Source organism: Microchirus variegatus, assembly GCF_963457635.1.
Source record: "Microchirus variegatus genome assembly, chromosome: 9".
Taxonomy (NCBI): Eukaryota; Metazoa; Chordata; class Actinopteri; order Pleuronectiformes; family Soleidae; genus Microchirus; species Microchirus variegatus.
In genome coordinates, this window is record NC_139810.1 from 425,001 (window position 1) to 436,955 (window position 11,955).

The 11,955-nt window shown below is 40.9% G+C and overlaps 2 protein-coding genes across 2 annotated transcripts in view; one reads left to right on the forward strand and one right to left on the reverse strand.

Annotated features, from left to right (window-relative positions):
* The window catches only part of LOC310931677 (CTTNBP2 N-terminal-like protein), a gene marked incomplete at its 3' end in the record, with an annotated part of 17,606 nt that extends 17,008 nt beyond the window's left edge, over positions 1 to 598 (forward strand). The window contains exon 5 of the mRNA XM_083894906.1: positions 1 to 598. This exon is cut by the window's left edge and continues 692 nt beyond it. Coding sequence (XP_083751032.1) covers positions 1 to 598 — 598 coding nt within the window.
* Positions 599 to 4,502: 3,904 nt separating this feature from the next.
* LOC310931416 (F-actin-capping protein subunit alpha-1-like) lies at positions 4,503 to 11,831 on the reverse strand. The gene is made up of 10 exons (XM_083894555.1): positions 11,783 to 11,831; positions 10,355 to 10,418; positions 10,205 to 10,256; positions 9,857 to 9,920; positions 8,634 to 8,840; positions 8,469 to 8,548; positions 7,694 to 7,772; positions 7,542 to 7,613; positions 7,065 to 7,127; positions 4,503 to 5,952 (listed from the first exon to the last, which is right to left on the reverse strand). The coding sequence occupies exons 1-10, from the start codon at positions 11,819 to 11,821 to the stop codon at positions 5,812 to 5,814; spliced, it is 861 nt and encodes a 286-aa protein (XP_083750681.1). The 5' UTR covers positions 11,822 to 11,831; the 3' UTR covers positions 4,503 to 5,811.
* Between the last annotated feature and the right edge of the window lie 124 nt (positions 11,832 to 11,955).

Sequence of the window (11,955 nt, forward strand, 5' to 3'; positions counted from 1 at the left end):
CTTCCATCAGTCCTCGTACCAGGCCGGAGTCAACCAGAGGTTCCAGGCGGCGAGGCACAAGTTCCAGAGTCAGGCTGAGCAGGAGCAGCAGCATCATCACGGAGGAGGAGGAGGAGGAGGAGGAGGAGGAGGAGGAGGAGGAGGCCTCCTCTCCCCCAGAGACCTCTCCCCCACCACCTCCTCAGCTCCTCCCCCCACAGAGCACCACGCTGCCAAACAGCTGGCCCGTAACACCGTCACCCAGGTTCTGTCTCGCTTCACCAGTCAACAGGCAGGAGTCAAGCTGACTCCCCTCAGCAGCTCTCCCTTTGGTACGGACTACCGCAGCCTCACAGCGACCCCTACTGGAGGGAGGTCGCCGTCTTCAGGGCCGCTGTCTCCGGGCCTCCGCTCCCCGCTCACCCCCCGCCCAGACAGGACACACCCTCCTCCTCTGACTCCTCCTCCTCCAAAGAAACCGGGAGTGAGTCCGACTCCGGGTTCCCCGAGTCCCTCGGTCCGGTCCGGTCTTTTCCCAGAGCTGAGCGGAAACTGTGGACACGGCAGTCAGGAGGGCGGGGCCAAGGAGGCGGAGCTGGTTCTGTCCTCCAGCAGCTAACGGAACGTCTTTTCTTCGTCTGGATTCGTCTTCATCGACAGCCGCCGCCGTCGTCGTCTTCGTTCTTGATCCTCAGCGTTAAAATAAGATGCGTGTTTTTACGTTAGAATCTTTACGATGTCTTTGACGAGGACTGAGACTAAAAAAACGTGTCAGAACACAGAAGAAAAAACAGACAGATTTTTAACGCCGTTGTTTTGAATCTTTCCGTCTCTTGATCTCGGACAAATCAAATCTCGCACAGCGAGATCTGCAAGCGCCTCTCCAGACCAGCAGGGGGCAGTAGTCTGTAGACACCTGCTGTGAACTGTAGGTGAAACTAAAGCACAACATGGTAAAGTTTTCACTGAAAGAGTCGATTTAACTCCAGTTCTTATTTGGATTAAGACAGAATCATTTAGAGTTGAATAGAACGTGTTAAATTGACTCTTTGTGTTAGAGAACGTTCTGTACTTTAACTCTGTGAGGACGACCTGAAGAACCACCTGAAGAACCACCTGAAGAACCACCTGAAGAACGAACTGATATTCACCAACTCTGGGAATCTGAGTCAGACAAAGTCTCATCGGTTGAACCTTCATCTTCTGTTAAACGTGATAAAACTCACATGAAAACATGGCACAGATCCACGGAGGATCTACAGATGATCTACAGATGATCCACAGATCTATAGATGATCCAGATCCACTGATCCACAGATGATCCATAGATGATCTACAGATGATCCACTGATCCAGATCCATTGATCCACAGATCGAGGCTGAACTCGTCACCAGTGAAAAGGATTAAAAACACGTTTAATTCTCCAGGATTTCTTTGGATCTACTTTAGCGTCTTATTGATATTTGTGAATTTGACATTTTAGAATTTATTTATCTCAGTTATTTTACACTTTAACTTTAACTTTTATATGAAAACAAACTGAATGATTGACTTTTCTAAAGGGTTAGTTCATGTTTTTACTGTTTACTGTGTTACTGACACATGTTCACTGCTTTGTGTTAGACAACAATTTGTGAAAAATCAGTTTTGTCTCTCTGTAAAACACTCACTCTCACACACCAAAGTCCACAGAGAAGGGAGTTGTTGGTCCACTGCTGCCTCGTGTGGTCACTCTGTGTCACTGCTGCCTCCATCACTAATGTCTTCTTTTGTCACCTCAGTGTTTGAACGTGTCATTGTGAGCCTAAAAAACAGATTCCCTCACTGGACTTTGGTGTATGAGAGTGAGCAGCTTCACAAACTTCAACTGTCAGAAAAAAAAAAATGCTGTTTAATGATTTAAAGATTTACAAAGATTTAAAGATGATATTCATGATCTTATTATTTAACACAAACGCAGGAAACGTGAATATAAAGGAATTAATCAGACAAGGTCACCCCTGAACCCCCTGAGACAATGGTATCTTCTGTCATTACTATCACATGTGTGTGTGTGATTACTGAGGCCAAAGTCACATGACTCTGTTTCTAACCACAGCTGAAGAGTTAGCATCGATGCTAGCTTCTCAAAATCCTGGACGCGTCTTTCTACTGAAAATGAGTCCGACAGAGACGAGGCGACAAGCTAGCCTCGCGTTCCAAGGTACATTTTATATTTGTGTACATTAGCTGTTTATGCTACCAAGCATAGCCTTGTGACATTAGCTTCTCACTGGTGCCAACAGAGACGAGGCAAGAACCCGACTTAGCATTCCAGGTTACGCTAACAAGTGTTCGACGGTCACAGTGATTGACGAGCTCCTTATCAACTCATTCATTAAGTTAAGTGCTGATTAATGCTATGCTACGCTATGTGTGCACATTGTATGTTTTTGTGCACAGAACCTCTCACACGTTAGCTGTCGTTAGCACAGTAAGCTAGCAGGCGTGGCCTTTTACAGCTGAAGTTAGCGTCGTTTACAGGTTTTCTTCTTTATTTTTATGTGATACTTTTTAAATTTTTTGCCAATTTAATGTCAGACACTGAAAGTTCTTAGCATTTTTAAAATGCCTGGCTAAACGTGTGCGCAAAGGATTGTGGGTATAACATTGTTGAAATGGAACTGTTCGCAGATCTTTAATTGAGTTTAAGGAAAAAGCTCAGGTGTCTCAGTCCCTTATATATAAGTACACTTAAAAAAACACTTTAATGCTTAAACTGTCAGAAAAAACAAATGTAGCTAATAAAAGGGCTAAAAAAATAGATTTAAAGGTTCAGTGTGTCAAATTTATGTATGTCGGAGAAACTGCGTTGCCTTCAGTTGGCGTCAAAACTTGTTCGTGGGGCCGTTCTTTACCTCCGACGTGGTATTTCTAAGATGGCTGCCACGCGATGCTATGCTGTTTCTCGCGCGTGAAATGTCACGTCGAGCGCTAATATCGCGGCAGACTCTTTTTGCCGCGTTCACACCGACGCAACGAGGCGCGTATTTGTCGTATTTAACAAGTTGACGTACGTCACTGCACAGACGCGATTATGGCGTCGGGTCACTCAGAAGTCGGAAAGCGGCGCCGCGTTAATTCTGTTCATTTTCCACCGTGATTTCACCTTAAATTTTACACACTGGACTTTTAGTTATTTATATCTTATGCAAAACGACCACGTGACGTTCTTCTTCTTCTTCTTCTTCTTCTTCTTCTTGCGTCGTCATAAAAACACTGAATCCTTTGCACTACGTTGACTGTAAACACTGTAAAACTTAAACTTCACGCGTTTTATTCAGGGAACATTTGTTTGTGCGTCACTCAAACCTCGGGTTTGAATCCTGCTTCTGTAAACGTCTGTTAGAAAAAACACACAAAAAAAACCCTTTTTATTTTATTTTCTATCTTTTAAAAAAGTAAAATAACTCATGGAAATGAAACGATGCCAGTTTAAATCTGTGAATCTGTGTTTTATAGTAAATATGCAGATGGTGAACACCTGCGACACCTAGTGGCATTTTGATTAAATGACTTTTGCCTTCATGATCCATGTGCCTCCATTTATTTATTATTTATGAATTCAAAGGTCTCTGAGAATCTTTTGTCGATGTCACAGAAACAAGAAACTCTTAAAGACTACTTCACTGAGCACAGGGCCGGACCAAGGCATAAGTGAACTAAGCTGCTGCTTAGGGCCCCGTGACCACTAGAGGGCCCCCAAGAGCAATTAACTAAAATAAAGAGAAAAGTTTTGATTTCTGTAGTTTATTTAGAATTTTTCTCCCCATTTTTACCAAAGCTTTATGTGATTATTAAACTTTTTATTTTATTTATAAACCATTTTTATGACCTTGTTGATTTACATTATTATTTAAGTATTTGTTTGATATTTTATTATTATTTTATTTATTAATTTTACATATAAAGTCAAATCTTTGTATTATAGGAGTGTATTTTGAATCCCCCCCAAAGATTGTGCACATTTTTAGATTTTCAGACCTTAATATCTTAATATTTGATTTATAAACCCTTTGTTTTTATGTATTGATTCTCTGTGTCACCAATAGGGGGAGTTGCTGAGTTTGCAAATCTGGTGTCTGCTTCCATGCAACAAAAAGTTCTCACATTTAGTTTTACAAGTGTGTTCGTGTTCGTGACAGAGTAGAATAAGTAATAATCATTATTATATTATTATTTATTATAATAATCACTATTATTGGCAGTAACAGAGGGCCCCAAAATCACATTTTGCCTAGGGCCCCATGGAGGCTTGGGACGGCCCTGACTGAGCCGATATTTTTGGTGTTTTATCCGTCGTGGTTCTTATTTATTCTGCAGTTTTGAAACAAATCAATGTGAATTTTTCCTGACGTGGACGTTAAAAGTTATTATTGTTTAACGGCAAATGAAACTGGAAACATTGTCGACTGATGACGTCGTCGTACGATTCTGTAAATTCTTGTTTTCGTTGAACGGCAGCAAACAAACGCAGATCTAGTCAAGAAGTTCAATCCATTTATTTGTACAACAGAAGGGGGCAGTACAGTCTTTAAACATGTGTGTGTGTGTGTGTGGGGGGGTGAGTGAACACAGCACAGTCATGTGACACGTATACAGTACAGTATGTTATGATGATGTGGCCTTTACAGAAGTCATGTAACACGTACGGTTTATATATATATATGTAAATACACGCGTGTCGTCAGCGTACGTTTCACTTGGCAGCGACCGACACTTTGTTACAGTGAAAGAGTGCAATCGTAATAATAATAATAATCATAATAATAATCATTATTCTAAGACTTCCAACAAAAACCAGAATATTAAAATAGAAATTTTGCATACATGAGTGGGAGGATGGAGTTCTTTACCATAGGAAAGAGATTTTTGGCAAATAAATCTTGTTTTTTTAAATGAGTTATTGTGTTTTCCCTTCACTGAGGAAAAGCTGTGCAGCAGAGGAGGAGGAGTTAGGGGAGGAGTTAGAGGAGGAGGTGTTGCCAAAGTAAAGAGATTAAATATTATAGATGCAAAATGAAAGCTACTTCGGCTTATTTCAGTCATCGTCATTGGTGGAGAAGTTAAACACTTATTAATACGTCGTCAGAACACTGGCGCCACCTAGTGCCCCCCCAAAAAAATTGCGTTGACAACCAAAGTCGTAGAAGTCGATTGCGATAAAAGCTCGAGGGACGAGGAGTTGTGGCCAATTTCTGTTGGTTTTCGGCTGCGGCTCCAAGAGACTTTTTTCTCGATCTTATCCCGATAAACATACGTGCCGATTTTCATGTGTGAGCTGTTTATTATTATATGATCTAGGGGGCGCTGTGGAGCCATTTTGTCTTTGACTGGAAACAAATTGACAAACTTTTAAGGATTTCCAGGACCTTTGAAAACCCTGAAGGAATCTTTCAATGAGCCACGTTAAAAACCTTCAAGGACCCGACAAATCATTAAAAGTCAATCGTTTAGTTTTTCTCTAGTTTTTGCTCGACTTTGCGTTTGTTCCCGTTTGAATTCCTGGCCGTGTTTTCCAGTTTTCCAGCGTTAAATCAAATCTTAAACTCTGATGTGTAACAATGTGCTTCCTTCAGTCCTGGTTTTCAGTGGTTTTTTCTATTTAAAGCTGGTGAAGATGAAGCGCTAACTCTTTGACAAACATCTTCTCCAAACTTCTCCACCTGAGCCTCAGGCTTCACGTCTTCACTGATGATTACGACTGTTTTTAATCCGATTTTAATCCGCGTTTAATCCCTGTGACTGACTGACTGACGGACCGTAGATTAGCTCTGGTTCCCCGTCCACCTCTAAGCGTTCTGCATCTCTTTGCCGATCTTGTAGCTGAGGATCTTGTTCCAGTCGATCTTGGTGCGAGTGACGGGGAGCTGACGCCGCAGAGCCTTGAAGGTCGTGTCCGACATGGTCTGGTAGTTCTCGCTGATCGCAGTCTGGAGGAAAAAGTCACCGTGAGTTGATGTGAAATCTTTATTTATACGAATAAAAACACAACGTTTGATTAAGTACAGGTGAGCGATACAGAGAAAAATTTCTTTAGCGTCACTTTTTAAATCTCGTATCACGTCTTCACTTAAACATTGTGATAATATCGTGTCGTGACTTGAATATTGGGATATTTTGTAAATTTAATATTGTGTTATATCGTATCGTGACTTAATATCATGTATCATATCCTGATGTATTATTGTAAATAAGATAAATTCGATTAGATTAAGATTGAATATCGTGACTAAAATATTGTGATTTTATATTGTAACTTAAATATCGCGATATATTCTAACTTAAATATCATGACTCAATATCATGATATCACATTGTGACTTAAATATCGTGACTTAAATATCGTGATATATTGTAACTTAAATATCGCGATACCATATAGTTACTTAAATATCGCGACTTAAATATCGTGATATCATATTGTAACTTAAATATCGCGATATTATATTGTAACTTTAATATCGCGATTACATATTGTAACTTAAATATCGTGACTTAAATATCATGATATATTGTAACTTAAATATTGTGATATATTGTAAACAAATATTGTGACATAAATATCATGAAATCGTATAGAAACTTAAATGTCGTGACTGAATATCGTGATATCATATAGTAACTTAAATATCGTGACTTAAATAACGTGATATATTGTGACTTAAATATCATGATTTATTGTAACTTAAATATCGTGATCTAAATATCGTGACATTGTATAGAAACTTAAATGTGACCTAATATCGTGATATCATATCGTGACTTAAATATCGTGACATAGTATAGAAACTTAAATGTCGTGACTGAATATCCTGATATCTCGTTGTGACTTAAATATTGTGATATCATATAGAAACTTAAATGTCGTGACCTAATATCGTGATATCATATTGTCACTTAAATATCGTGACTTTAATATCGTAACTTAAATATCGTGACATTGTATAGAAACTTAAATGTGACCTAATATGGTGATATCTGGTTGTGACTTAAATATGGTGTCTTGACTTAAATATGGTGATAATGCGATGGAGGAGTTTACCTGATAGTCATTTTCTGCATTTTCAATAATGTCGACAAACTCCTTGGCCGTCTGCGTTTCATTCTGTTAAAGAACAACAAACACACAAACACACACAAACACACACTTCATGTAACAGTGGACACACACACATCTGACACAGTGTCGTGTGTGTGTGTCACAAATAATCTACATGTTAGAGTTTACAAACGACACAACTTTACTAAATCTTTACATAATATTTACATGTGGATTTGACATAAACTGACTCTTTATAGTCCATTCAGGGGCTGCTGCTCCTCTGCTGCCTCGTGTGGTCACTCTGTGTCACTGCTGCCTCCATCACTAAGTTACAATGTCCGTTTCTTCAGTGTTTGATTGAGCTCAGTGGCACAAAGTGACCACAGGAGGCAGCAGAGGAGCAGCAGCAGCTCCTGTGTTTCTCTGTGGACTTTGGTGTGGGAGAGTGAGTGATGAGATGATGAAATGCTGACTCACAGTCACAGGTATTGACTCCTCCACCTCCTTATGACTGACCAGCTGCACATTTCCGTCTTCATAATAGTGAACCTGGAAACAGACGCAGGGTTCTTCAGTGTTCCACACAGACTCCAGCTGTGGTTTGTGCTCCATGATTTATTTAAATTTACCTGGATTTTCAACACCCCCACCACCTGAGCCGTGGACTGACCCAGCGTGAGCTTCCACTCTGACCTGCAGCGACCGTTCCTGTGACATAAAGAAAACTGTTTGTTAGAAATCGTTCCAAAACCAACCATTAGTCGCCAAAACACACACTCCAGCTATCCGCAACTCGCTACAGGAAGTGCAGGGGGCAGTGTCGCTCGCTGTTTACGTCCCGAACGGAAGCAGCGAAGAAGAAGAAGAACGCACAAATTATGACGCAAACAGACGAAGAGTCTGGAAAACTCTGAGCCAAAGTTTGGGAACATTTCAGTGAAAATAAACCAGTGAAACACGTTAAATGCAAACTAGAAGAAGCTAGCTTAGCTAACGCTAGTTCACTTACGTTAATGCGTAGTTTACGGCAGCAATCTGTGAATTACAGTCTGCTTTGACCTGTCCATGCTAACGCTTATAATGAATCGTATCAACTGTGTGATTTGGAGCAGATTAATTTGATATTTAATCTGTGATCTGTGATCTGAGATCTGAGATCATTAGTTTCAGGTATTAACTGAGATAAATGTGGTGTTATTAAAGCAGATGTATGGAGGTCAAACACCAGTCCAACATAAGTAACCAAGATAAACGTGATGAATCGAGTCATTGAAAAAATAATCCATAGATTAGTCGACAACAAAAATAATAATAATAATAATATATATATAATATAACATAATATAATAGTTAGAGCCGTAGATAGGTCTGTGTGTTTAATGAACACATGAGGTCGTGATTTACCAGAAGTTTTTGGGCTGAAACTGATGTCCTTCAATGCAGGCGATGATGGTTTGTTGTCCGTCGACTGTTTTCCCATAAACCTGCAGCACAAACGCTTCAGTTTAACAGGTGTCATGTTGCTTTGACCTTTGACCTTTGACCTGAGGTGAATGTGTTCTCTCTCACCGTGCTGACTCCTGTAGGATAATGCTCTTTAACATAAGAGCTCAGCACAGAGTCACAGGCGTCTCTCCACGTCCTCAGAGAAGAGTCGCCTTCATGAGGATGAACATCACTCACTTCTTTCCTCAGGTGATCGAACCTGAACGACACCTGGTCACGAGGGTCAAGGAAACGACCCTGACCAAGGTCACCGTGTTCTGTGATCAGAACCTGCAGGGTCAGGGTCAGGATTAGGGTCAGGGTCAGGGTTAGGGAGGAAGGGAAGAGAGGGAGGAAGGGAAGAAGGAAGAGAGGGAAGGAAGAGAGGGAGGGAGGGAAGGAAGGAGGATGGAAGGGGGGGAGGAAGAGAAGTAAGGAAGGGAAGAGAGGGAGGGAGGAAGGGAAGAGAGGGAGGAAAGGAAGGAGGATGGAAGGGAGGGAAGGAAAGGGGAAAGGGAGGAAGGGAGGAAGGAAAGAAGAGAGGGAGGAAGCCAGGAAAGAAGAGAGGGAGGAAGGGAAGGGAGGGAAGGAAAGAAGAGAGGGAGGGAAGGAGGAAGGGAGGGAAGGAAAGAAGAGAGGGAGGGAAGGAAGGAGGATGCAAGGGAGCAAGAATGGAAGAGAGGGAGGAAAGGAAGGAAGAGAGGAAGGGAGGGAGAGAGGAAGGAAGAGAGGGAAGGGAGAAAAGGAAGTAAGTGAGTGATGGGAGGAAGGAAATAAGAGAGGGAGGGAGGAAGGGAAGGGAGGAAGGAAGAGAGGGAAGGGAGGAAAGGAAGCGAGGGAGGAAGGGAATAAGAAAGGGAGGGAAGGAGGGAGGAAAGGAAGGAGGAAGGAAGAGAGGAAGGAAGCGAGGGAGAAAGGGAGGGATGGGAGGAAGGAAATAAGAGAGGGAGGGAGGAAGAGAAGGAGAGAGGAAGAATAATCCATTTCAGTGTCAGATGTGTGAAGTAAAAACTGTGTAAATCAGCTTCATCAACACCAGAAAATCTCTATAAAAACAGACCATAATAACAACTCTTCTTCTTCTTCTTCTGTTTTATTTGGTCGTAACAAAGTAACAAAGACAGTCAGAGGAAATATAAATAATAAAGTCATTACAGTAACATGTGTTGCCTGTAAACACCATTATGTTCTTTAATGTAAACGACAGATGATCAAATAAACTGAATATTTCCCCTTGATCTTTATGTAAATGATTAACATACGTTAATATTCATTTGTCAGGACGTTAAAGAAGAATCAAACGTTACCGGCTCGTCGTTTCCCTCCAGTTTGGCCGGAGTGAACTGATCCATGTTGTACTGAGCGAAAGAGCTGAAACAGAGAGAATAAAGGAGGTAAAAGTACACTTTTATTATTCACTTCATAGAACCTACTTTAAAATATAAACCAGCTCTTTTACAGTCGACCTCTGATATAAATCTACCTTATATTGAGTTGAACTCACTTCTCTATGTTTTGTTTGTGTTGTCTTTGAAAACTAAAATAACATATTTATATATATTTAGAGCTGCTTATCATCAGAAGCACTTTCCTGATTGTTTAAGCTTGAGTTTCTTCTTATTTACTGATAGATAAATAAACATAAAGACACTCACTGTGAGGCTCCCTCCCTGAGGAGGTTGTCGTTGTTGAGGAGAATCCGCACATCTGTAAAGAAAAAAAAAAAAAAGGACTCATCGTGAAACCACAGAAAATGACATTATTATGTTTAAAATATAAATAAAACTGTTCTTTTTGCTTCTCACCATTGAAGACCTCGTTGAACTCTCCAGGTGGAGCGTGAGTCACAAAGTTGGCCGCGATGCGAACCTAGAGAGACACGTTAGTATAACAGTAATAATTATTATAATTATAATAAAGTCAGCATTGAAAAAGCCAGATCAGTCCCTGAAGGATCGTACCATCATGTTACACAGCAGTTTATTGATATTACATGTGAATATTTCCCAGTTTCTTTGCTCCGTCTAACACAGAAATCATTTTACTTTGACAAACACTGAACCACATGTTCTGACATGTTTGGTGATAAGAGCATTGCTGAGCTCCAGCTCACCATGTGGTGGCGCTCTTGTGTTTGAGCAGTGATGCAACATCTCTGTGCAGAGTGGAGAGACACAAATAGAAAGTGCTGGTCTAAACACTAAATCACAGCTCTGTAATATCATGTTAAAACAACACTTTCATCCGTCCTTTCTTTTCACAGTTTATCGAGTATTTGTTTGGTCCAAAAAAATTTGAATAATGTGTGGAAATGTATTGTTTTTGTCCAAAAAACAAAAAAACCTATTAAGTTTTAATCATTTCTTTATTATGTGGAGCAAATAAACCAGAAAATGTTCACATGTATGAAGCTGAAAAATCACAGACACTTTCAAATTATTGTTAGAACTTTCAGAGTGATTATCACAACAGTTGAATGACAATTAGATCAGTTATTGATTCATCGTTGCAACACTAAGCACAAAATATCTATTGATCTAAACTCCTGTCCTGGTCTGTCTTGTCCTGGTCTGTCTTGTCCTGCCCTGGTCTGTCCTGGTCTCGTCTGTCTTGTCCTGGTCTGTCCTGGTCTGTCTTGTCCTGGTCTGTCCTGGTCTGTCCTGGTCTCGTCTGTCCTCTCCTGGTCTGTCCTCTCCTGGTCTTTCCTGGTCTGTCCTGGTCTCGACTGTCTTGTCCTGGTCTGTCCTGGTCTGTCCTGGTCTGCCCTGCTCTGTGCATCCATATGTGAAGGATATCAAGTATTTGAGCTGCAACTGAATCCGTTTGACCCAGAAAATTAACAGCCAGAGCAGCGTTAGCCGCTAATGCTAAAGCTAGCGCGTTCGGAGGAAAACGCAGCCTCAAAACTGTGATAAACCGCGACACCACTTGTGTTCATAGGAGCTAATATGTTCACTGGTTCACTGACAATGATATAAAACAACTGTCCGGTGGTTTAAAAACATCTAATAACGGAGGTTTTAGTCAACTATTTCAGCTATGGCTAGCTTGGGCTAGTTAGCTCGCCGAGCCGTAGCTCAAAAACAAGGGTTTCTCTTTTCTTTGCGGGACTAAAAACAGCTGGTTCGTGTCTCAGTGTCGTGACAGTGAACGCGCGTGGACATAAAACATGTGTCGTTTTGATTAAAAATGACCGGATGTGAGAGAGTTTTGGATAAAAGAAGTCTTCAAACCTTCTCCTCATCTGACAGCGGCTCCTCAAAGTCCTCCATCTTGGCTCTTTGTGACCACACCCACTTCTGTCATCATCATCATCATCATCATCATCACGCTGTACACCAACCGGAAGCGTTAACGATGTAAACATATACATTCAGATAAAATACAACAGTTAATGTGCTTCACC

Bases quoted from the DNA above. Each gene is read 5' to 3' on its own strand.
- LOC310931416 (XM_083894555.1), bottom strand. From the start codon at position 11,821: ATGGAGGACTTTGAGGAGCCGCTGTCAGATGAGGAGAAG. The intron at 7,614-7,693 runs GTAAATTTAAAT...GTCTGTTTCCAG, and splicing joins TGGGGGTGTTGAAAATCCAG to GTTCACTATTATGAAGACGG. The intron at 7,128-7,541 runs GTGAGTCAGCAT...GTTCTTTAACAG, and splicing joins AGGAGTCAATACCTGTGACT to AATGAAACGCAGACGGCCAA.